The sequence below is a fragment of the Miniopterus schreibersii genome, assembly GCF_964146895.1.
Source record: "Miniopterus schreibersii genome assembly, chromosome: 3".
Classification (NCBI taxonomy): domain Eukaryota; kingdom Metazoa; phylum Chordata; class Mammalia; order Chiroptera; family Miniopteridae; genus Miniopterus; species Miniopterus schreibersii.
Window position 1 is genome coordinate 69,920,467 of NC_138103.1, and position 25,667 is coordinate 69,946,133.

Genomic DNA, 25,667 nt, shown 5'->3' on the forward strand with positions numbered 1-25,667 from the left:
GGGGCGCGGAAGGGGTGCCTTCCCCACCGGCTTCGGACCCGAGCCCCCTTGCGGATGGCGGAGGGCAGGACGGCCCCGGCCTCCCGGCCCCCCAAGCCGCCGGGGGCGCGGTGTTGCCTCCGCCGCTTGCGGGGTGCCTCCCTGGTCTGCGGCGCGCGGGTTCGCGCCGTTCCCCGCGTTTCGGGGCACCTGGTCCCGAAAGGGAAACTTTGGGCTTTCCCCGTGGATAGTGGGGTCAGACGGCGCGCCCCGCCGGCTCTGGGGGCCCTGTGGATGGCGGGAGGCTCCCTTCAGTGATCGTGGGCGGGGGCACCCCTCCAGGAGCCAGGTTCCCTGAGGCTGCCGCGGGCCGTACCCCCCCCCCCCCAGGCATCTTCTGGAGGGGCAAGGGAGGGCTGGGCCACCTCCTCCTGGGAGAGCCCCTGGGGGTCTCTCCCAAGGGCCGGGGAGGGGTGGGGATGGGAAGGTGGGGGCCCGCGGGGTGGAGGCGTGTGGGGCCGAGAAAAAAGAGAAAAAAAAGAAAAACTAATAGTTTTGGTTAACTAAACATTAAGGACACAACAAAAATAGTATAAAATAACTTTTATTTACATAATTTCTATCTGTAGAACATAACTGCTTTCTTTAGAACAAGAAAATTTACAAATGACAGATATTCAGATATTGCTTTTTTTGTCAAAGATTTCTTCAAGCAAGATAATATATATACATGGTCACTTCTATTTTAAATAATATAGTGGTAAACAGTAGATATTCATATTTTTATCTGTGCCTCAATCATTTACCAACAAATTAGGCTTTTAAACCAGCATGTTCACCATTTGCTAAGACGTAAGTGTTCAGGAGGAAAAATCAAGAAAAAAATAAAGACCTTTATAATCATATCTCCTTTAAGATTCATAAAATACAAATTCTTTCCAACATCATCTTTACATGAATGAGATTAAATACAGGTATATGAACAAGTCTTTCCACCTTAAAAAGTAAATAAATACACTGATTAAGGTTCTCTTTCTCCAAGGTAGTTTAAGGACTTAATAGTAGGATAATTTAGCTGGGTGACTTGATTCTCTAATACAATAAATGCCCAAAAGATAAAATTAATCTTTATACAGTAAGAAGTAACATCTTTCATAAAATTAATTCACTGTAGATGAACAAGAGATAGACATTAACAAAGTTAAAACATAAATATTATACAAAAGATAATAGTTTAATTGTGGCAACCTAACACCCAAATTAACATTAACTGAATGAAAGAAACCTTTTCAGAATGAGATTTTAAAAAATTTATAAAAACAGGGCATTAAAATAGCAATGTGATTTACTACCACGATTCTTGTGATCACATAAAATAAATAAATGCATATCTATAAAGAATTTCCACTCAGATTTAGAGATCCTCCTTTATGAAAAAAGTTAAACTGTAAATTTCACTATAAGAAAATGAAGAAATGCTCTAATATAAATTGTTTTAATAAATTAGGATTACTGTTGTACTTCCTCCTGAGCTACATCCTATTTTACCGATGAACTTGAAAACTGCCCTCCATTTTTTTCAATATACAAACACAATTATCTAGACATTAAAATACCTTCCCATTGAAATACTGATCATTCCATAATGCTAACAACAATTTTAATTGTTAGGCACAACTTATAACTTCAATGACAAATATCTCATAGCTAAAGACATCAGCACCTTAAGGTAAGAAAATTACTGTCTTGTGTAGAGGGTCAAACTAAAAGTGCAATCCAGCCACATCCACATTGAAGTATTGTCTGTGGCTGTTTTCAACTAAAATGGCAGAGTTGAGTAGTTGCCACAGAGGCCATCTGGCCCACAAACTCGAAAATATTTTGTGAAAAATGTTTATCAACTCAGGATAAATCTGCTCTTCGAGATATTTAATTGAACCACACCAAAGAGTTACTTGGGTAAATAACAGAATTACACATGTAAATCACAAAGTCAAAAAGAACTCAAATTCATATTGATAATAACTGACGTCACGGTCTCATCATCTTATTTTCTGTTACTAATATCACAATTACATTCTGCACTTAAAGGCCTAAGTATACCTTAAGCAGAATTTAATAAGGGAAAAACTATCAAGAAATTGATTTTTTTAAAAAGGAATGTGTGTTTGTGAGAGTGTGTGTAAAGGAGATTGAGTTTTGCATGGAAAATTTGCCTCATAAACGAAGGTAAGGGTTTTCTTTCCCATACAAATCCTGAGATTATCCAAGAAATAAGAAAAACAAAATATTCACAGTACAAAGTCAATATACTAAAACTATGAGAAAAAATGTATTCAAAACATATACACTATCCAAATACTTTTAGTTATATCACTTTAAATATCTTTAAAATTAAAGAGGGAAAGGAGACAAAATTGTTAATGCCTTCTTTACCCAAATTCTGAGGAGTGAAAATAATTAAAACTGAATATTCTATTAAATAAAAAATTTAAAAATAAATAAGCTTTTTGATGTTTCATCTTTATAAATAATAAGTTTAAATACTAGTTCTTCAATTAGGACTAATGTTAACATGAATTAGAAAAATACATATTTTCGGTCAAATAGCTGATAATAGAAAAGTTTTTAACAATTACCTTTCATATACTTAGAGGCAACTGAAAAGGCCTTAATCACCCAAAGAAAAATCCAAACAAACAGAAAACACCTTCACAAAAGTAGTTTGCTAAATGTTAAATACAATCCACAGCCAAATACATCAGCACTGTGATTTATACAGAGACATTTATCCACGCTCACAACACTCCAAAATGTCCATGTGTTTTCAGCACAGGAAGAGTCAAAATGTAAACAGGAGTTGCTATTTCAGTCGAGAAAGCAGTCTTAATTGCCTGGTAATTCCAGAATGCTGAGTTAGTCAGGATGAAAGGAACCTCAGCAAGGTTTCCCACCGATTATAAAAACTTCAAATCAAGCTTATTAAATATTCAAAATCAGCATAAAGAAAAACAAACATGATGCTTTTTTTCTAAATACTGTTTTTGTTGATATAACTGACTCTGGAAATCCTAAACTTAAAAAAAAAATACACTTTCATTCTGTTTTATCCACTTCAATAAAGATATCACTAAAGAAATATTCAGAGATTGTGGTTGGCTCTTCTTCAAGTGCCTGGTTTTGGACACTTTTACATTCTTCTTCCGGTAAGGAACGATCAGGAGAAACCTAAAAAGAGGTAATAAAAGTAAGTATGCAATGTAACCTTCGTGTATTGGTAGCAGCAGTCTAAACTGGTATCTGTCTGAAAAGTAATACAGCATAAATATTAAGAGCTTTAATTGTTCACACTCACTGATCCAAAAACTTCACTTCTGTGCTATTACACTAAGGAAATAATCCTAAACAGAGTAAGAGTTTTGTGAATTAAATAACCCTCGTAGCATTAGTTATAATAAAATTGGAATCAACAAATAACACATGATTAAGTTAATTGTAGTGCATCCATGATCCATCAATCACCCTAATTTCCATGAAAAAATTTTAACATAATAGAAAAATATAACATCATTAAGTCTACAATCGAAACATTTTATTTTTTTAAATTATTTTTTAGTCCTCATCCAAAGACATCTTCCCATTGCTTCTCAGAGAGGGAGAGAGGGAGAGAAACATGGATGAGAGACGCACATCGATCGGCTGCCTCCCACTCACGCCCCACCCAGGGCCAGGGATCAGGCCCCGGACCCTTCAGGCCATGCACTGACACTCTTCCTGGGCCGATGCTCTTACCACTGAGCAAAACCAGACAGGGCTACAATGAAAACATTTTAATAACCAGTATAAAAAGACAGGAAACAGAACAGTACCCAATAGAATCATCACAAATGAAAGCAATTCTATCAAAAATCAGCATACTTATAAATCTATCAAAAATTAAGACAGGATAGTATCAGCATAGATATAGACATGCATATCAATTATGGATGGAAATAACATATGGATGAAAATTTAGTATATTATAAAAGTGATGTTTCCAAAAGGAAAATAAGAAAAGCTGAATTATTCAATAAATGATGATGGACAACTGTATAACCATCTCAGAAAAAAAAAGAAAGACCTATATTTCACCAAAATGAATTTACATGATTTAAAAGATTTAAATGTAAAACATTTTTTAAAACTCTACTATAAAATACCATGGGAAAACTTTTCTAAGAGTGGGGGAGAGGGAGTATCTTTTTAAATGACAGGAAAGCCAGAAGCCATGAAAGATTGAGAAATTCATCTATGTAATAAAAAATGTGTGCATAGCAAAAACCACCACACACAAAATCAAAAAACAAATGACATACAGGGAAATATATATCTGCAACCTATATCACAGATAAAGAGTTTTCTTTAATGTAATAACAGCTTCTACAAATCAATATGAAAAAGACTAATAATTCATTATAAAGTCAAATGATATGAACAGATGGTTCACAGAAAAAGCATAAATGATTGAAATACATGAAGAGATGTTCAACCTCACTCTTTAAATCTGTAAAGAATGATAAAAGTAAAAGAAAACTGTTAACATGTCCATGTGAGGAAAAGGGCCCTCTCACCTACTGCTGATAATAGAAACTGATACCATCCCTATGGAAGATAATCAGCCAATATCTGTCAAAAGAAAAATCATTCCTTTTGAGCAGCAATTCTATTTCTAGGAAATTTAACCTGCAGATAAAGGTGCAAAATGGCCCATTTATGAGTTAGCTATTGCTACACTGTTTGAAATAGCAAATAATTAGGAATAACCTAAATGCCTACCATATGAGACCAATATTACTTTATGGTACACCCAAACAATAGAATGTTATGTCATCCTTAAAAATAAGTACAGCACTCTTGGACACTTACTCTTAAAAACTGAAAACAAATACCTGTACACAAATGTTCGTAACAGCTTTATTTATAATAGCCAAAAACTGAAATTCACAACCCCAATGTCCTTCAATGGGTAAATGGATAAACAAAACTGGTACATCCATACTATGGAATACTATTCAGCAATAAAAAGGAAAAAACTATCGATACACAAACCATTTAAATGACTCTGTAGGGAACTATTTTTGGTGAAAAGGAGCCAATTCCAAATGTATGAATCCATTTACACAACTGTATATGAGATGGCATTTACATCACTTTTTTGGAATGACAAATTTAATGCAGAACAGGTTTTCAGAAGTTAAGGAGAGAGTGAAAAGAATGTGGTGGGGTGGTACAGGGTAGAAGTGGGTGTGTCTATAAAAGGGCAACACAAAGATTCCCTGTGGTGACAGAGCTGTTCTGTATCTTTGCTGGAGCAATGTCAGTATGCTGATTGTGATATTGTACCCTAGATTTAGAAGATGCTACCCCTGGGGAAAACCAGATAAAGGGTATATACACTGGGATCTCTCTGTATTCTTTTTTACAACTGACGTGCATCTACAGTGACCTCAAACAAAGTGTAATTTAAATTTTTTAAAAAGAAAGCGAGAAAGAAGAAGTTCTTTAGCTACTGCTTTGCAAACATCTCCAAGACGTACTGTAAGGTGAAAGCAATATGGAAGAGAACAGTAGAGTATTATTTATATAAAAAAGAAAAATGTTTATATTTGTGAATACATAAAATATCTCTGGAAAAGTAAACCAAAAGCTGATCATACTATATATCTGTGGAAAGGGGGAATAGGAAGCTGAAAGGACAGATGTGGGAAACATTTTACTGTAAACTCTTTTTTACAGATTATGAATTTTAAGACGTGGAATATATTACTTATAAAAAAAGTAAAATAGCAATTAGAAAATAACATTTAGTTTAGATTCTTGTCTCTCACTATATACCAAATATACCTCACACTATATACCAAAGTCAATAACCATGAACAGAATTAATTTAAAACTGAAATTTTTATACCTCTGGATAAGAAATTGCAAAAAAAAAAAGTAATGGATTTCACTGAACATTCAAAACTTGCATCAAAAAACCTCAAAAATTTTAAAAAATAAACAAACTTGGAAAAACTACTTGCAGCAAAGAGCTAGAAAGTATCTGGCCTTTTTACACACATAAAAATCTCACATAAATTGGTAAAAACACACACTAAGATCCCAAAAGCTGTAAGTTAGCAAGATGGAAACAGGAAAAAATATCTAGTAAATATATGGGGAAAAACCAAGTCACTAGTAACTGAAGAAATGTAAATTAAAAAAATTAAATGACATGTCCACCCCTCTACCATTATATTAAATAAATATTTACTTTGAAGAGTTATTTATCTAATGCTGGCAAGGACGTGATTAAACTGGCATGGCAACACTGCTGGTAATTACAGCACTGTTCTCCAAAGTAATCTGGCAGTAATAATAAAGGCCCAGAAAATCTTGGTCTCAGAAGAAAATTCTAGGAAATAATATAAAAAATTAAAAAGATGTTAAAGGTATTTTTACAAAAGTACTCTTTCCTTTGAGTTTCATGCTACCCACTAGCGGTCACCAGCCTTTGTTGAGATGTTAAGTCACCCAATATTCTTCTGAAGTCTTTAATACAGGTTCACAGATTTTTCCATCCCAATACTTCCCATATGCACAGCTTTGGAATGCATAGAAAGAAAACATGCAAACAAATTCTAATCTTACCATTCCTTGATTTCTTGCGGGTGTCAGGACATTTTTCTGCAAGTAAATAAAATGTAAGTACTGCTTTGTTTTGCTTTCACGGTCAGAAGGGTCTTTGCTTGAAAGAAATGGCAATTAAGGGTCTATTCATATTTATAGCTGGTCCAATGGCTCTATAATAAACTAGCTGCAACTTCCTAATGAAACACCTTGTCTTCTTCCAATATAGTGGGGAGTGCATGGGTATGAGGAGGAGGACATTGATAAGATTTGTTCGGCAATAATTTCTGACATCCATATAAAAATAACAATTGCTGCCTGCCGGACATGGATCAGCGGTTGAGCATCGACCTAGGATCCAGGAGACCAGGGTTCCATTCCCGGTTAGGGCACATGCCTGGGTTGTGGGCTAGGCAGCCGATCAATGACTCTCTCATCATTGATGTTTCTCTCTCTCTCTCCCCCCCCTTTCCTGTCTCTGAAATCAATAAAGATATATTTTTTAAAAATAATAACAATTGCCATGTTTTTCCTAGTTGAGTCTGATATCCAACCCATTCTATATAAACAATCAAATTAGTTATCACATACCTGAGTTGCTGAACTGCCAATATTCTCAGATTGAGTATTAACAACACTTGGAGATGGAAGCAGATCAGAAGACTCTTGAATTTTTTTCTTGCTTTCACTGAGTAGATTGGATCTTTTCAAATTCTGTCTTGATACAGGTATAAGAGGTTTTAAGCGTTTCTTTCTATGAACCTGAATAGGTTCTTCAGACTCCAAACTATTCTTTGAACATATTAAAGACAAAAATCCCAGGGGTCTCCTGCCAGGTCTAGAAATGGAAACAAAGACATTCAAGAATATCCAGGAAGACACATTCTTAATACCAACTTCTTTCCATTAATCCTACAATGATACATGTGATACCACATTAGTGGTATCGGCACATCTACTAAGTACTGATACCACCATTCCATGACATGTATTGTGACAAAGGTCAAAGCGTACTCTAGAGCAGTACTTCTCAAGCTTAAAAGTGCATACAAATCACCTGGGATCTTACTAAAATGAAGATTCTGACTTAGTGGGGGGTGGGGCCTGAGTTCTGTATTTCTAACAAGTTCTCAAATGATATCCATACTGCTGGTCCCAGGACCAGACTTTGAATACCAAGGCTACAGAGCAGAGGTCAGCAAACTATCACCCACAGGCCAAATGCAGTCTACCACCTGATTCTATAAACAAGTTTTACTGGAACATAGCCAGTTCATCTGTTTAAATATGATGCTTTTGCACTACAAATGCAGGGTTGAGTAGTTACAACAAAGACATATGGGCCACAAAGCCTAAAATATATACTACATGGTCTTTACCAAAAAAATTTGCTGACCCTTATTCTAGATACTGCTTCTCAACCAGCTTTACCCCAAACCCCATGACGCCTCCCTCCATGTTCAGCACATTTCTAAGACCAGAAAAGATACTGCTGAGCTTTACTTTCTGTAGTTTATAGAACAAAAATAACAGATTAATTAAATATGCCTTTTTAAGCCATACAAGCCTCCCCCAACCCTTTCCTTTAGTGGAGATTAGTGCATGCCCTACCCTCTTCAACTCACCAACACCATACTAATGACTTTAGTACTGCTGGCAAGCCAATAATTATCCATAACCCAGAGGCTTTGCTCCTAGAATATGAGGAAAATAATGTGGGGAAAGCTGGCTTTCGGCTTAAATTCCACACTTACTCTCATAGGGACAAAGCCATGGTTTACCTCTGGTATGCCACAAGGGAGAAAAATGCACATTATTTGGGACCTCAATAAAACAACACCCAGAGCTATTGCTGATGTTAGCCTGTGTCTTGGGTCATCTATATCTGCACTGGCAGCTACTTTATGATAGAACAATGATCAAAGTAACAACCATGGACAGCCTGGAAAACAAAGTAGATAATACTAAACCCTAAAAATTTTCTATCTAAAGAGTCCCAGTTTTAGCACTTATTAGAGATTTTCTCATGATACCTGGAGAGTGTGGTTTTTGAAGATGATGTGATGCTATCCACTTGTTCAGACTTAGAAGCTGCACCAGTTCCTTCTTCCTTACCAGACACAATCACCTTATCCTGAAGTAACTGAGGTGTATTCTTTTCTATATGTGTATCAATTATTTTATCAAGAGGTCTAGATCCTATACTCTGAAAAGTTGGTTCAAGTTGCTCTTCCTGAGGTTCTGGAGTTGTATGTGTGCTTTCTGAAGTAGGGAAGATATCTTGTCCCTTGTAAGACTTTCCTTAAAAAATAAGAAAACAAATGGTAAGCACACATATTGAAATTAATACATACAATTGAACTGCAATATTTGAAAGAAAAAAACCATGATATTCTATCATAAATGTGCCCTAATAAGAGTAATCTAAATTATAAATTAATGGAGTTGCCTCAATTCTTAAGAATAATATAACTAGTTAAAAGCTAAAGCAACAGCTTCTGTATTCAGATACAGAATAGTAATATCAATATATTTTCACCTAGAAAATCTTTCTCCATAAATATTTCTTGAACTAACAAAGTGATCACTTTCTAATCGCAGGGTATAGCTAAGGACCTATGAAAACTCCTTTATACCCAGCTTTCTCATTCCTAAAATGTAGTTGAGGGGTTAGAGCACTGGTCTTGTAAAATGTAGTTGAGCTTTTTCAGGAATCCTGCAGATATATGGTTTTCTATTAAATACAGGAAGAAAGTAGATTTTTATGGCTCCCAAAGTGTCAAGTCGAAAATCTCAGCAAGGAAGAAAAAGTTCTAATAATAAAAGCATGATTCTCAGAGGAAAGTGAGCAAGACTGCTTCAATCACAAATTTGAACAAGATGGGTCAAAAATAATCAGGGGTGTGTAGGAAAGTATAACCGTAGTAAAATTTACTCACCTGTCTCTTCCAAAACATTTATTAATTCCTTTGAAGATACCTGTTTTAAGAAAATTTACCAAAAAATTAGAAATCTGTTTAGCAAATAAAATGAATTTTCTTTCTTTTTTTTAAGAAAACATGTATCGCCCAAAAAGCTCTAGGGTAAGCCATGTCTTACAGGAATTCTACTAAACATTTATGGAAAAGACATTGTCACTGTTACTTAAATTGTTCCAGAGCACAATAAAAAAGGGAAATTTCCAAATACCTTTTATAAATTAAGCATAATATTGATACCAACTAACCATTTTCACATCAGTACAAAAATATCAAATGAAATATTACACATAATTTAGCAGTACATCAGAAAACTAATAATGTATAATCAAGTAGAGTTTATTTCAGAAATGCAAAAATGATTCAATATTATGAAATCTATTAATATAACTCAACAAATTTGAAAAGAAAAAAAATAATATATCTACTTTTTGCAGGAAGTGTCCAATAATACTCATTCTTGAAAAACAGCAACAACAATAAAAACCCTTAAAATTGAATAGACAGAAATTTTCTTAAAACCCTAAAACACAACAGTGGCAAACCAAAAGCCAGCATCCCACTTTAGAAACACTAGAAGTATTCCCATTGAAGTCAGGAATTTAAAAAAAAAAGGTTGAATACCAAAAATGTTTTCTGATTTTTTTTTAGTTATCTTAGTCAATATAATTAGAAAAGAGAAAGAAATTAAAGGTATAAAAAGTAGACGAGAAGAATTGAAGTTATATTTGCATATGATACAATTGTTTACTTAGAAATCCCAAGAGAATCAACTGAAAAACATGCATACAATGAGGGGAGTAGGGGAATTCAGTAAGCTCTCTCGGTAGAAAAGAATTTAATGATACTAGGAACAAAATAGGTAAAATTCTTCGAATAATCTAATAAAAAATGTACCAGATTTATATGAAGAAGAGCTTAAAATACCACTAAAGTACACCATGTTTTTGGATGGAAAGATTCAACATCACAGTTATGACATCAATTTTCCCTATGTTAATCTGTCAAGTAATATGATCCTAATACAAGTACCAATAGGGCTTTTTTAATGTTCTGAGCAAGCTAATTCTAAATTTGATACGAACTTTAGAACATAGAATAACTAGGAGAAACTTGAAAAAAAAAGAAAAGTTATTTGGGGGGGGAATATCCCTTTATTAAAGCACTTAGAAACCACAATAATTAAAACAGCATGATAATGGCCCCAGAACAAATAGGTGATAGGTGAATAAATGTAGAAGAAAAGACAGTTCAGGAACATACCCAAATACATATTGGAATTTAATATCTGATAAAAGTGAATTTTAAATGAGTGAAGAAAAAAGGAATTATTTAGTAAATGGTGCTGGAACAACTACATAGGCATCTGGGTTAAATTAAGTTAGTTCCACTCTTCCTAACACCAAAATAAATTGTAAACAACTTAAAAATGTTAATGAGAAGACTATATTAAATCTCAAGGTAAATTTTCAACATATAACATAATCACCATAAGCCATACATACAAAGACTGATAACTTTAATCATAAAAAAATAAAAAATGTTTGTCTATCTAAAGGCAGTATGTGTGCATTCTAGAATTTAAAATTATAACATTGACTTTTATAAGCAAATTTTATTGTTAAAACATGAAAACAAGGTTTAGAAAAGAAAAATAACAAATTAGCCCAACAGATATATACTTTTCTTCAATGTACATCTATCATTTTTTAAATGGAATATTAAAAACTGATGGCTGTCAGCTAGAGTGGCTCAGTTGGTACAGTCATCCTGAGCATACAAAAGGTTGCCACTTTGATTCCCAGTCAGGGCACATACCTGGGTTGCTGGTTTGACCCCTGGTAGGGGGCATGCATGGAAGGCAACCTATCGATGTCTCTCTCTTACATGAATGTCAATGTCTCTCCCAATCCCCTTTCCCCCTACACATGTCCTCAATACATATATGCATAACCCATGGACATGGACATTAGTGCGGTGAAGGCCTGGGGCAGGGAGTGGGTGAGGGGTGGAGGGAGTCAATGGGGGAAAAGGGGGACATCTGTAATACTCTCAACAATAAAGATAAATTTAAAAACAAAAAACAAAATCAAACCAATGACCTAGTTTTACATATAGTAATGTACTATGATATTTTTTCCATGTCATTAAATATACTTTTAAAACACACAAAAAAAATACAATGTCTACATGGAATGCTAATTGTTGAAACTGGGCAACTACTACACAGGGATATATTATACTAACCTGTCTACCTCTTTAAATGTTTGAAAATGTTCCTATTAAAAAGTTAACCAAAAAAAAGTCTCCATGAGAAAACCACATAAAGTAGAATCAAATGGCAAATAACAAACCAGGAAAAAATATTTGCAACTCATATCACAGACATATGTAAGAGAGTTCCTCTAGCCCGGCCGGGCGTGGCTCAGCAGTTGAGCATCGACCTAGGATCCAGGACATCGAGGTTCAATTCCCGGTCAGGGCACATGCCCGGGTTGCGGGCTGGGTTCCCAGTCGGGGGCGTGCAGGAGGCAGCCAATCATTGACTCTCTCATCATTGATGTTTCTACCTCTCTCTCTCTTTCTCCCTTCCTCTCTCTGAAGTCAAGAAAGATATATTTTTTAAAAAGAGAGAGTTCCTCCAAATCTATAAGAAAAAGACCAACAACCCAATTAAAAAATGGGTAAGGAATATACAGTCATCTCACAGAAAATACAAATGGCTCTTGAGAATATGAAAAGATGCTCAACCTTACCCATAAGAGAAATTAAAACTATTCTGGGACACCTTTTTTCACCTATCAGATATACAAGGATACACTGCCTCTGTTGTCCGCTATCACCTAAGGACTACTGGTCTTCAACTGTCCTTTTGAGAATACAAATTCTTAATGAACTTTTCCATAGTGGAGTACATCATGACAAGTACCAGAAACAAAAACCAGAGGGCGCTAAGAAATAGACAACACAGTGCGTGCTGACTGAATCTGTGGAGTATTATCAGGCTTCTCTAAGGAAGTGATAATTGAGCTAAAGAAGTTTGTATGTTTTGCAAGGGAATGTTTCAGAAAAAGAGACAGCAAAAGAAATGGCCCAAGACATGAAGGAGTGCTATGCTTTTGAGAAACTGAAAGATGACCAACTCGGTTAGAATGAGGTGGAGATGAGCACAAGATAAGACTAGAGACAGAAATGAGCAAGATAGAGCGCCTTAGAGGTTGTTTTTATTCCTAATAGGTTCTGTTTTTATTCCTAATAGCAACAGGAAGCTTTAAGCATTATGATAATGGTGGTGGTGATATTACTATCATCATTTTACACAACAGCAAACTCAATCAGAGAGGTGAAGATTCTTGCCTGAGGTCTCACAGCTATTAAGTGGTACAACCAAGATCTAGACCTGTGTAATGCTTTTGGCCTATTTTTAGCTAATGACACAGAGCTGGAAATGGATTTCCTGATTAATGTCCATCAATTTTCATGTAGAACAGGTTAAAAGTAAAAACACAAAGCTAGTTTTACTTGAATTATTTATGATGAAAAGTACTAAAACTATCTTTATATAAAGAATATAAAGGAAAAAACAGAAATTGATCTGTTGTAATATGGCCATCTTACTTAATGACTCTCTTACCTCAGAGGTATATTTTTGACAATTGTCTCTTGAAGTGAGTGAACATTTTTTAGCAGGAAGAACATAGTCACTTTCATCGGGCCTACAATGAAATCTCTTCCTAGACGTAAGATCCAAATTAGCAGGAGGCTTTTCAGAATCATCACTTCCAGAATTAGATAAACACATGGCATCCTGAACAACTGAAGTTACTGGAAAACTTATACTGCATAGAAAATACATACATATTAAATCAGTGAATTAGAAGTTATTTAATGAGGTTAAAGGCTGAGCAATTCCAATCAAAACTGCCAAAAACACTTCAAAGAAGTAACTAACACATACTTGGCCATGACCACAAAAATGTTATTGAGCTCCACTAATACTTAAAGACTTAAAACTTAAATTCCATAATATTGAACTAAATCTGAGGCATAAAAAGTTCTTGTCTGTAAAGTTAAATTTTAATTTAAAATGTCTCTACTATAAAAGGTTTCAATTTCTAATGCTACTTAATAGACAATTAAGCATCTTAATCAACTATTATTAAAATTCACAGCAAAGAATTAAAATGAGTATCAAAAATATACAGAAATATTACCTATTTTTGCAACTTTCTGTGAACGTATATTCATTTCAAAATTTAAAACATGTATGTTTACAAAGTAACCAAACCTTTAATAGGTGCCACTTTATGATGCAGACTGCTAAGTGTTAGCTTTCAAAACACATAAAATACCAAACAAGTTTCATACAAAAAAATTATATATTTAAGTGACATCATCAGATATAAAATAAACAATCTGTTCTCTAGTTTACCACATAATTACTAAATAAGATATCTAGAACAATTACAAATGATGTTGGTGAATGGCTCGTAACAATCAATAATATTTGATTCATAAAGCACCTTTTCTTCTAGCAAAAACAGATTAGCTCATTCATTACCTCATGTCACCCTTTTCTTCTGTAGTCACTGATTTGACCAATATGGGCGCTGGCAGTAACGGGTTTGGCATTAAGTGTGTAGCAGTATCAGTAAATTCTTCTACTGCATTGGTTGGAATTTCCACCAGAGTTAATATGAATGCTTGTTCATCCTCACTGTCGTGATGTAGGTTACCAGCCAGGTTCACTATCAAAGTTTAAAAGTTAGTAATGAAAAGCTGAACCATGAAAAAACAGAAAATCATTAATTTATTTCATTTCTAAAAAGCCTCAAAACAACTGATTGCCAAGAATAAAAACTGAACTACACCCAAAAAATAAAAAGTAATTTTATAAAGGATAAAGGTGATTCTCTACTGAGATTTATAATTTTGACCAACAAAATACGTCGTTTTGTGTGTGTTTTTTCATTTAACACCATCATAGAAAAAAACACACAAAACTGTTTTGTTTTTTCCAGTCAAATGGGGGGTAAAAATCATACTGTTAGGCTCTTTGATACTCTACTGAAGCAGATTATCATACCTGTTAAATCCTGAGGATTGATTACATTCTCTTTTTGGACTTCTGGAGTACTAGTTGGTGTGCACTGCCATAAAAATTAAAATGAAAGAGTGAGGTTGACCAAATCTCAGTTTTAAAAAGTTTTCCTGACACTATGATATAGTGAATAGTTACTGTTTCAAAACTCAACAATTATCTAACCATATGCAATTTTTCAAGTGTTTTGAAACTTTTAGTTGTACCAATAAACTTTTGATAAAGTTAAACATTCACACACACACACACACACACAGGAATTCATACTAAATTGTTCAATATGTATCATCCATGAAATGAATTTTCAAGTAACAGGAAAGAGAGAGCCAAACCCCTCAACCTTTCTCTGTCCTCATTACAGGAGCCACTGTAGCATTACTAGTAGATGGCACGTGAATGGAGGCAAACTGGTCTCCTTGCCTCCAGCATGGCTCCCTCCCATCTGTTTTCCACAAAATTGCAAACATGGTTTTCTCTAAAATGCAATTCTGATTCTAAGTCTCTACTGTTTAAAAATCTCAAAGCTCTCACTTTGTAACCAACAGTGATTGACTTAGGCGAGAATCATCAATGTACACTAAAAGTTGGACACATAGTAATAACATCTCAATAAATGCTTGCTCTGTGAATGAACTTCTCATATCCGGGGGCTAAGTAGAAAAAGATCAATTCTCTGTGTACAAAACACTTCCCTTTTCAAAGTTTTTACAATGAAGCTAGGTATTGGCTAGTTTATCTCTATGCTCCAGAGACTAAAAACACAGTATAAATTCTATCACAGTACATTCTTGCAAAGGCAAAACAGATCAGTGGTTGCCAGGGGCTAGAAGTGGCGAGAGGGGAGATGTATACTGTGTTTATATTATATCTTAATTTTTTTTTAAATGAGGAACAAACACCTAACTGCCACTTGTTATGTTTTTCATTCTTTTACCTCTGGCACATAAAGTGTAAGCACATTGTCTCCACTCGAGTCCTTTTTCAGGGGCTCTCCAGCAGAACTCTCACTCAGACCCCTACCCAAACCAAGTGTATGGGAGCTTGACTCAGAGGAAACAACTGGAGCAAATGACAATAGCTGAACTTCTTGAGATCCCTGTTCTTTATTTTCCTTCCTGAAAGAGAAATTAGTATGTATTAGTTTCAGCATATATTTGAAATCAAGCACACAATCAAAGAATAATGTTTAGAGCTAGGTACATCAAATTCATCTGATTTAATGTTTTTTAAAACTTTTATATTATATTTAATGCAACAGAACCTGTTTTTTTTGTTTGCTGGTTTGTTTTTAAATCTAATTCTTATGGCTACAGCTGAAACACAATGGAAATGAAAGCCCACGACCCCTCCCTTTTACCTCTCAGCCAGGCTCGCCTCCCGCACAGTGCTGGTCTCGTCCAACCCGGGTACACGTGCCAGTCTGCTCTGCTCCTTATTCTCCGCTGTTGTAACTGACTCAAGGTTTTTATCTTCTAGGCCTGTTGCTTTAGAAGCATTTTTCTCCATTTCTTAAATAAAAAACATTTAAGATATAGTCCAAAATAGTACAGCTAAATTCTCCATATTAGAAACACATTCTTTCTTCGAAGACAGATCACTATATAGTGGGCTCTTCCAAACATCTCTTAATCCAAAAAGCAAGTTTATTCACAGGGCAGAGGGGTAGTCCTGGCCAATGAGATTTTTGACAGTAAAACATGATTAATGAACCCTACACTGCACATATTTCACTCCTGGCTACCACAACAACTCTATCTCCACTTAATGATAACAGCAGTTTAATTAGAAACCCACAAACAAAAGAGGTTCAGAGGTGGGTACACATGAGTTCCATCTTGGGAAAAGTCCTGGGGAGGAAGCTGTTCTACAAAGAACAATGTCACAAAGGGGAAGAAAATGACTTCTTTATAGAAAAGGTAACCTGAGCCGGCATAATGAGAGAGCTCTGGGAACTGCTCAAACCAGAGTAAGTAATGAATTAACTATCTGGACCACAGGCATTGCTGGTTGAAAGAGAAATCCCAGAAATCAGGAATCCCAAAACAGAAAAGATGATGCTAACCATCCAGACCTTCTACATACAACATGCAAGGTTCAATACAATCTCAGTAAATATATCAAACATCACTAACTTGTACATTTTTAAAAGTGCTGAACAGTGTACAGTATGCATACATTTTTACTTTCTGATAAGAATACACAGACACACACACACACACACACACACACACATATATGGGTATATGGGTGTACACATACCCTCATTAGATGCTTATGTGTATAAAATATTTCTGGAAGTCTAAGACTGTTAAGAGCAGTTTACTACTAGAAGTTGGATTAGAGGGTTGGGAAGCAAAGGAGGAGGGAGTTTTTAAAATCATGTGCCTTTTGGGCACTGTTATTTTCTGCCACATGCGTGTATGCCTTTCTAAGAAATGTGTGCTTCAGTATTCATGTACACACAACACACCACACACACACATGAACACACAAACAGAGAAAAAATACATATGAAAAGAAAGTTTGGTCAAGTAAGTATAGCAAAATGGTAATATTTACTGAAACAAATTGGTGGATTTACAAGTATTTATTTTATACTTCATTCTACTCTTTGTATATTTGAAATTAATAGTAAGTTAAAATAAGTTTAACTGAATATTCCATTTGAAATGTTAATGCAATTTCTTGTGTCAAAGTAATTTTATAACTTGCAAGGGAACAATAAAATTTACCTCTTTGAATTTCCACTTCTCCTTTGGTTACAAACAAACTGGGAACTTCCTGATGAGCACCAAATCTGTTGGTCCCTAAAATCTTCCTAAGATTTGGCTTAGGCTTGGCAAATCTACTTCTCATTCTCAAATTATTGGTCACCTCAGGAGTTTTAGTCCTAGAAAAAGGGAAAAAAAGAGAGAAATTTGTCAATGTGTAATTCTCACATTGATACATTCCGTCTAGCACTGATACAATTATGGTCCACCTTCTAAGGAGCCACGATGTCTATAAGTTTCATTTCTTAATGTTAAAATTATGTGGTAATAACTTCACTAAATGTCTTGAGAAGGGAAGAGAATCTGGACCATGTTTGTAAAACAAAGACTATTACATAAAACTATTTCATTAAAGCCTCAAAGACACACATATTGCAGTAATTTTAATATGTAAAACATTAAACTAAAATAAAAGTCAGCCAATCATTAAAGGGTGAGAAATTAGCATTGCCTACTTTACATTTATACAAGTATTATTCAAAGCTATTAACTAAATTGATGATTGGTTTAAATACATTTATTAATAGAATACTATATTTTTTAATAAAACTCAAAAGAAATAATAATTTAATAAAGCAAAATAAACCTGGTTGATACAGCATTTTCCTTTACTTTCTCCGTTAAACCAATTTCTTCTTTAGTACTTTGTTTCTCCAATACAATCTTGTTTTCTTCTAATGATGAAAGAGGTATACTATTGACAGGTGAAGAAAGCTCCTGACATTCATGAACAATTCTGTCACTGACATTATCTGGGCTAAAAGGAATATGGCTTTTATCCTTTGAATGAACACCAGGAGGTACACATACTCCTGTTACAGAAAAAAATAGAAAATACAAATAGATGTAGAAATAAAATAAGTCGTTCAACATTTAGCAAATGCAAAATTCTATGTTGTTTTTAAAGTTTGCTCTATTGGGCTCCAAAATTAAATTTATGATCTCATATTTTATGCCAAAGATTTGACCTATTCTAATCTTAATTCTTATAGACAGAAATTTTTTGGTTATTATAAGAAAAAAATGAATCTTTTTGTTACTTTCAGTAAATAACCTCAAATGAATTTCAAGATAGGATCACCTTTATTTACAATTTATTAAAACCTGTATTTTATGTTCTAAAGATTTGCGACAGGCTCCAATGCAATACTCTGCGTTAAGAAAGACGCCCGCCCTGGCCAGGTGGCTAAGCTGGTTGGAGTGTTGTCCCATACACCAAAAGGTCACAAGTCTGATTTCCGGTCAGGGCACCTACCCAGATTGAGGGTTTGATCCCAGGTATGGGAGGCAACCAATTGGTGTTTCTCTTTCTCTCTCTCTTTCTCTGTCCATCTCCCTTCCTCATTCTAAAATCAATAAAAACATGTCCTTGAGTGAGGATTAAAAAAAAAAAAAAGATAAGCAATGGTTTTGTTCGCCTCATACAATCTAAGGTTTATGCATCTTTAAAAGAAATATTTCTGTATTCACATGCCATATTTATAGAGTAAAATAAAAAAAATAAAAAAATAGAAGCCCTATAGGGAATACAAATCAGAGAGTTTACTGATAAATATATAATTACAAGCCTAAAAGTCTAACACCTAAATAAATGGCAGGCTATTCATCATCACCAGCCAAAATAATTAACAAGAATATAATTAACATAATTATACATTTAATGTACTTAAAGCAGAAGGTACTTAGAGAGTCAAGACCATTGCTTCTCTGTAAGATCAGCCTAAAATATTAAAAATCTGGGTTGATATAGCTTTTGGGTCAGTCCAAACTAACAGAATATTCTAAACCAAATAATCTCAATGATGGCTATTGCCCCTTCATACTGTATTCGATTGTTATGTAACTGTGAAACGATCCAAAGAGACAGCTCCTTTGTTAAAGAAACGTGTATAAAGTAAGCAGTGATCAATGAGCAAAGTTAACCAACCACTAATGTTTATGACGACAAAGGTAACTCTTCCACAAATACAGATTATTCTTAATAAACCAAGCACACTATCTCGAAATGGTGGCCACTACATCTAAAGGGGCAGTTAGATGAACAGTGCATACATATTACCTTTTCTGGAAAAACAAGCAAGTGGTGCCAACTTCAAGTGGAAAAGGCAGGTATTCACTTATTACTCAAATGTGGGTATAATTTCTTAAAAGTTGAATTTTAACAGTTTCTTTTTTTGAGGATTTATCTTTCATTCTTACCATCACTCTGCTCTGTACTGATCTCTGACTGCAACACTAGATCTCCCATTGTAAGTAAAGTTATGGCAGCTTCAGTGCTTCCATCGTTGGTATCTTGTGAGAAAATATACCAACATTAAAACAGAAGAACGAATTTGGAAATTTAAGTTTGTTTACTTAGAAAAGCTTTTTAATCCAGGTGTTTATCCTCTAGCAACAAATTTCAATATCCTCTGTGCCACTATTCTCTTACTAGGGTAATGTTTTCTTCAGCTCAGTATATAAATGCCTCCCTCCCATTAAATAACTTAGTATCTTCAAAAAATGCATCTATGCAGATCAGAGGAAATAAATACTTATTTATTAAACATTTAACTCAACTCATTTTCTAAAGTAACATGCCAAGAAAACATGTTTCTCCTTAAAGATAACACATTCAAAAGCTGCACTGTTTTGTTCACCTCTCCAGCAAAATGATTCATTTACAAACTACCACCACTACTAAATCTTCATGTTAGTGTTAACCAAGTAGTTTTTAACAGTTTCCTATTAACAGTTACCTGTTCCATCTTGGGTATGTTCACCTGTGGTCATTTCCTAAAAGAGGAAAAGTGATATCTTATGTATTTTCCCAAATATATGTTCTGTATCTCAAAAAGTCCTATGTTGTACTGATCCTTCTGTGCTTTTTATTATAATGGAGTAGAAACTGGTTTCCCCCCCCCCTTAATTATAATTATTCATAAAATTTCATAAACAAAAACAAATAATTTAAAAGCCAAGTTCTTCTTCCTCTTGCTCTTTACTGTGCCTCTGCCTTGCACCGTGTGTAAACTGTGCTCTGATCGCACTGTAACGTGCGTCTACCATTCCCACTTCACTTCTTCACATTCGCAGTCCAGCTTTAGTCACAGCTGCCATTAGTTTTGACTTCAATGGAAGCCAAGGTCTGAAAAATACCACAATTTTTACACTACTATAAGGCTTAAAAGTTAAATGAATTTTAATAAATTAAGGACTGATGTCCTGCATGACAGCATTAGGAGCTCTGCTGACCCTCTCCCTAATAAAACTGGTGAGATTTATTTAAAAACAACCAGTAAGACCTCTGGAAATGAACCTAAGGGCATAGGATGAAGAAACATCTGATCAAGAAAATTGATAAAAATTTAGTAACAAAGGCAAGAGTCTGTGGTATTTGAACAAAGACTGTTCTCTCCCTCCTTCCTCCCAGCTCAGCAGAATTCACCTCAAAATGCTGTAGCCAAGATAACAGGGCCCCTTCTCCCTGCAGGTCCCAGCTAGAGGGATTTCTTCCTACCAGGAGTAAGACTTCAGCTTCTAACACAAAAATCTGGTGTCAGATTCATAGTAGATAATAGGCCAATTTCTAACATGATTATGGACACAAAAATCCTCAATACTAGCAAACCGAATTCAGCAACATATAAAATTAGACGTCATGAACAAGTAGGATTTATCCCAGAGATGCAATTTTTTGTTTAATATACAAAATTCAATCAATATAAAAATACATTATATCATACAATAAAAAAATATCATGTGACCACCTCAACAGAAGCAGAAAAAGCATATGATAAATTCCACCACCTTTTCATGATAAAATACACAAACGAGAAATAAAATGGAACCTCTTCAATTTGATAAAGGGCATTTATGAAAAAAACCATAGCTAACATCAAACTTAATGCTGAAAGACTAAATGCCTTCCCCTAAGACCAGGACAAGATAAGAATGTCCACTCTTGCCACTTGTATTCAGCATTGTATTAAGGTTCTAGCCAGGGCAATTAGGCAAGCAAAGGAAATAAAGAACATTTGGATTGGAAAGTATTGTAAATTGAATTGTGTCCCCCAGAAAGATATGTTAGAGTCTTAACCGCCAGTACTGTGAACATGACCATGTTTTGGAAACACAGTCTTTGTAGACATAATCAAGTTAATATAAGGTCATACAGGATTAGCGCTGGCGCTAATCCAATATGACTGGTGTCCTTATAAAAGGAGAAGAAACACAGACACACATACAGAAAGAAAACCGTGGCAATCAAGACAAAGGTTGGAATTGTGCTGCCACAAGCCAAGCAATGACAAGGACCACCAACAACTGCCAGAAGGTAAGGAAAATCCTACCTTATCCACTAAAAATTATTAGAACTAAAAACTAAAGTCAGCAAATTTGCAGGATACAAGACCAATATATAAAAATCAACTGTATTTCTATACACTTACAATAAACAATCCAAAAATGAAATTAAAAAAACAGTTTCGTCCTAGTTGGGTGGCTCAGTTTTCTGGAGCATCGTCCCGTACACCAAATGGTTGTGGGTTCAATTCCCGGTCAGGGCACATACCTAGGTGGGGTTCAATCCCCAGTTGGGGTACACATGGGAGGTAACCAACTAATGGCTCTCTTGCTCTCTCTCTCTGGTGAGGATAAAAAAACAGTTTCATTTACAATAGCATCATGAATAACAACATACTTGAAAATGAATGTAACAAAGGAAATACAAAGCTTATACACTAAAAACTACGTAACACTGTTGAAAAAAATCAAAGGTCTAAATAAATGGGAAAACATCCTATGTTCATGGATTGGAAGACTCAACGTTGCTAAGATGGCAAATATACACCCCCCCCCCCACACACCTCCAAAAACCTGATCTATAGATTCAGTGCAATCCCAATCAGAATCCCAGCTGACGTCTTTGTGGAAACTGACAAGTTAATTTTAAAATTCATATGGAATTGCAAGGGACCCACAATAGCCAAAACAATCCTTAAAAGAAAAAAAAAGTATAAAGTAGGATGACTTACACTTCTCAATTCCAAAACTTACTACAAAGTAACTGTAATCAACAAAGCATCACCTGCACAAAGACAGACATATAAATCAATGGAACAGAATTGAGTCCAGAAATAAATCCATACATCTACAGCCAACTGATTTTTGACAAACATGCAAGACCATTCAATGGGGAAAGAACAGAAGGTGTGACAGACAACTGGATAGTCATATGCCAAAGAATGAAGTAGGACTCTAACCTCTAAAACTTTTAGAAGAAAAACAGGAGTAAATCATCAGGACCTTGGCTTTGGCAAAGTATTCTTAGAATCATGAGCAACAAGAGAAAAATATTAGATTTATTGGACTTGGTCAAAATTAAAAACTTCTGTGTTTTGAAGAGCCATCAAGAAAATGAAGACGACCCGCAGAATGGGAGAAAATATTTGCAAATCATGTATCTGATAAGGGACTTGTATCCAGAACACAGCAGTCCCCCCTGATCCAGTTTCACTTTCCATGGTTTCAGTTACCTGTGGCCAACCACGGTCCAAAAATATTAAATAAGAAATTCCAGAAACAAACACTTCATAGATTTTAAATTGCACACCATGCTGAGTGGCATGATGAAATCTCAAGCTGTCCCGCTCTGGCCTGCCCCAGAAGTGAATCATCCCTTTGTCCAGTATATCCATGCTATACATACGGTACAATAGATAATTTTGAGAGAGGCCACATTCACATAACTCTTATTACAGTATATTGTCGTAATTGTCCTAATTTATTATTGTTAATTTGCTACTGTGCCTAATTTATAAATCAAACTTTATCATAGGTATGTATGTATAGAAAAAAACAGTATATTAGGGTTCGGTACTATCCGTGGATTCAGGCATCCACTGGGGATAATGGAACATATACCTGTGGATAAGTGGGCATTACTGTATATAAAAATTATTACAACTCAGTAATAAAAAAACAAATAGACCAATAATTTAAAAAATGGGCAAAGGCTCTGAATAGACATTTCTCCGAATAAGACTTAAAATGGCCAATAAGTACATGAGAAGATGTTCCATCTCATTAATCATTAGGGAATGCAAATCAAAATAAAAATGAGGTACCATTTCACATCCACTAGATGGTTTGATCTAAAAAGTCAAATAACAAATGCAGACAAAGACATGAAGAAACTGAAACCCTCATACACTGCTGGGAATGTAAAATGGTGTAACAGCTTTGGAAAAGTTTGCTAGTTCCTCAAATGATTAAACACAGTCATTATACAACACAGCAATTATACTCCTAGGAATGTAAATATATGTTCCTACAGAAACTTGTACACAAATGTTAATAGCAGCATTATTTATAATAGCCAAAAGACAGAAACAACCTAAATGTCCATAAACAGATGAATTGTTAAACAAAATGTGGTATATCCATAGGTAATATTATCTGACCACAAAAAGGAATGAAGTACTGATTCATGCTACAATAACGAACCTTGAAAACATTATGCTACGTGAAAGAAGCCAGACACAAAAGACCATATTATATGAGTCCATTTATATGCAATGTCCAGAACAGACAAATCTATAGAGATAGAAAGTAGATTACTGGCTGGCCAGGCCTGGGGAAGGATGGAAGTGGGGATGGGAGGAACTGCTAATGGGCATGGGGTTCCTTTTAGAAGGGATGAAAATATTCCAAAATTAACTGCGATGATGTTTGCACATATCTGTATACCAAAAATCATTGAACTGTACACTTTAAATGGGTGAACCGTACAGTGTGTGAAACATATACTAATAAAGCTGTTTTTAAAAAGTTGTAATTTCAAGTCTTCATTTGCAAAAATAAGATAAATACTAACCAAATAAGGAAGAATGCCAAGCAAAATGCAATTAAATATATTCCTAATAATTTATATTTGGTATAGATTTAATGCAACATAAGGCTATGAGGATAGTAAGACCTATCCTCAAGTCAAATATAATGCTCTTCAAGTCAAATATAAAACCTATAGATTATTTACTACTTTCTACTATTCACACTTACAGCTCCCTACATGACAAAAATTAGCTAAAAACTGCTTGTAAACCTAAAGTATTCAAAATAAACTTCCAGCCCTACCCAGTTTTCTCAATGGTTAGAGCATCGGCCCTCAGACTGAAGGGTCCCGGGTTTGATTCTGGTCAAGGGCATGTACCTCGGTTGCCGGCTTGATCCCTGCCCCTGGTTGGAGGGCGGGAGGCAACCAATCAATGTGTCTCTCTCACACTGATGTTTCCCTCTCTCTCTTTCTTTCCCTTCCCCTCTCTCAAAAAGCAATAGAAAAAATATCCTCGGGTGAGGATTTAAATAATAAAATATAATAGAATAAAACTTCCCGTCTTTTTTTTAAAGAAGTTACAAAAGTAGTAGAAGTGAGCTAGCTGGGCTGTGTAGGCTCAGGAAACAAATTACAGAAGCAAAAGAAGGGCCCTTGGAACTTAGGAGAGAGAAAGGCAAAGGTAACACACCTAGGGGAAAGAAGAGGGGGACGGGGAAAGGTGTGGCTATGCTCCCGAGAGGGAGAGCACCAAATTTCCAGTCTTTTGAAAGTAAGCAAAGAATTAAAAAAACATATTAAAATGGATGCTTACAACTGATAATGCATTCAAATGTTCTTCTTGTTTAATTTCTTGAGTGGTCACATCTGTGTTTGAGAGCTGATGTTCATCGACAGTTATGAATCCAATATCTGGGACGTTCACCGTTATTTCAAGCTGTCAAAATGAAAAGTCTCATTATTTCATTTTGGCAAACTATATACAAAAACGTTAAACTGAAAAATTAATCCAGGTCCATAAATGATTAAATAACTGAAGTATAGTCATTTTTAAACCAATTTGACATCAACTTAGCAAAAGTAAAACATTTAAGGCTTTTGAGGGGCCTGTGATTCTTATAATCAGTAAGCAAATTTTCCAAGGCTAATCTTCCTAGTACCTAGCATTTAACTTTCCATTATCCCCACTCTCTCCTTACTTTCCCATAATTAATCTCATCAGTCTGTTAACATTTATGGAGTGCTTCCTAAAAACTAGAGGGCTACAGGTAAAAGGATAGAAAGCTGAATAAAAAAAGTTTGGTCCCTGCCCTCAAGGAACTCACAATCTAAGAAAAATAGATATGTAATCAACTAACTATATACTGACTGTCTTA

General features: G+C 35.0%; 1 protein-coding gene across 7 annotated transcripts in view; it reads right to left on the reverse strand.

Moving 5' to 3' along the window:
• Positions 1 to 572: 572 nt before the first annotated feature.
• Positions 573 to 25,667, reverse strand: part of BDP1 (BDP1 general transcription factor IIIB subunit) — an 80,683-nt gene continuing 55,588 nt past the window's right edge. For 2 of the 7 annotated variants that reach the window (XM_081133434.1, XM_081133432.1), the window contains exons 26-40: positions 25,106 to 25,228; positions 20,216 to 20,252; positions 19,677 to 19,769; positions 18,064 to 18,289; positions 17,439 to 17,596; positions 16,064 to 16,214; positions 15,641 to 15,821; positions 14,692 to 14,755; positions 14,167 to 14,353; positions 13,240 to 13,444; positions 9,567 to 9,606; positions 8,661 to 8,928; positions 7,219 to 7,465; positions 6,649 to 6,684; positions 573 to 3,207 (exon numbers count right to left, since the gene is read on the reverse strand). In XM_081133434.1, the coding sequence (XP_080989560.1) occupies positions 3,076 to 3,207; positions 6,649 to 6,684; positions 7,219 to 7,465; positions 8,661 to 8,928; positions 9,567 to 9,606; positions 13,240 to 13,444; positions 14,167 to 14,353; positions 14,692 to 14,755; positions 15,641 to 15,821; positions 16,064 to 16,214; positions 17,439 to 17,596; positions 18,064 to 18,289; positions 19,677 to 19,769; positions 20,216 to 20,252; positions 25,106 to 25,228 (2,148 nt within the window). In that variant the 3' untranslated portion in view covers positions 573 to 3,075. The remainder of the gene's footprint in view (positions 3,208 to 6,648; positions 6,685 to 7,218; positions 7,466 to 8,660; positions 8,929 to 9,566; positions 9,607 to 13,239; positions 13,445 to 14,166; positions 14,354 to 14,691; positions 14,756 to 15,640; positions 15,822 to 16,063; positions 16,215 to 17,438; positions 17,597 to 18,063; positions 18,290 to 19,676; positions 19,770 to 20,215; positions 20,253 to 25,105; positions 25,229 to 25,667) is intronic. The other 5 variants (XM_081133433.1, XM_081133438.1, XM_081133437.1 and 2 more) reach the window with 5 other exon arrangements.